Raw genomic sequence first — 738 nt, forward strand, 5'->3', positions numbered from 1 at the left:
GCCCGTCACCGTCGTCCAGTCCATCGGCACCGAGATCATCGGCAACCTGCGGCCCGACTACCGCGACCGCATCCGGGTGCTGGAGAATGGCTCGCTGCTCATCAACCCCTTGCAGTTGGCCGACGAAGGTGCTTACGAGGTGGAGGTGTCCATCACCGACGACACCTTCACTGGCGAGAAGACCATCAACCTCACCGTGGACAGTAAGTGCAAGGAGGATGTCCAGCGGAGATGGGATCCTCCAGGAGATGTCTTCCCCGACCACTTTTTGGGAGGGCTTTCTCCAGCTGGGAGGTGGTTTTTGGAGGTTCAACCACCCCACGCTGCCAAGTGGGGTTTTGCTGTCCTCTTTCCCATCCCCCGGGCCCATCCATCCCATGAGACACGGTGTCACGCTGGTTCCCCTTCTTGCCTGCAGTCCCCATCTCAAAGCCACAAGTGCTGGTGGCCTCCTCGACGGTGCTGGAGCTCAGCGAGTTCTTCACCCTCAACTGCTCGCATGAGAACGGCACCAAGCCCACCTACACCTGGCTGAAGGACGGGCGGCCACTGAGCAACGATTCCCGCCTGCTCCTCTCCCCTGACCAGAAGATCCTCACCATCACCCGCGTCCTCATGGCTGATGACGACGTCTACAGCTGCCTGGTGGAGAACCCCATCAGTCACGGCCGCAGTGTCCCCGTGAAGCTCACCGTCTACCGTAAGCCACCCGTTCCCCCCTCCCACACCCCCGGGGGG

At 61.8% G+C, this 738-nt stretch overlaps 1 protein-coding gene across 1 annotated transcript in view; it reads left to right on the forward strand.

Moving 5' to 3' along the window:
* Window position 1: 1 nt before the first annotated feature.
* The window catches only part of LOC104281965 (roundabout homolog 1-like), a gene marked incomplete at its 5' end in the record, with an annotated part of 13,022 nt that continues 12,285 nt past the window's right edge, over window positions 2-738 (forward strand). The window contains 2 exons of the mRNA XM_009880030.1: window positions 2-203; window positions 419-700. Coding sequence (XP_009878332.1) covers window positions 2-203; window positions 419-700 — 484 coding nt within the window. The remainder of the gene's footprint in view (window positions 204-418; window positions 701-738) is intronic.

This window comes from Charadrius vociferus, unplaced genomic scaffold (assembly GCF_000708025.1).
Source record: "Charadrius vociferus isolate BGI_N301 unplaced genomic scaffold, ASM70802v2 scaffold1712, whole genome shotgun sequence".
Lineage (NCBI taxonomy): Eukaryota > Metazoa > Chordata > Aves > Charadriiformes > Charadriidae > Charadrius > Charadrius vociferus.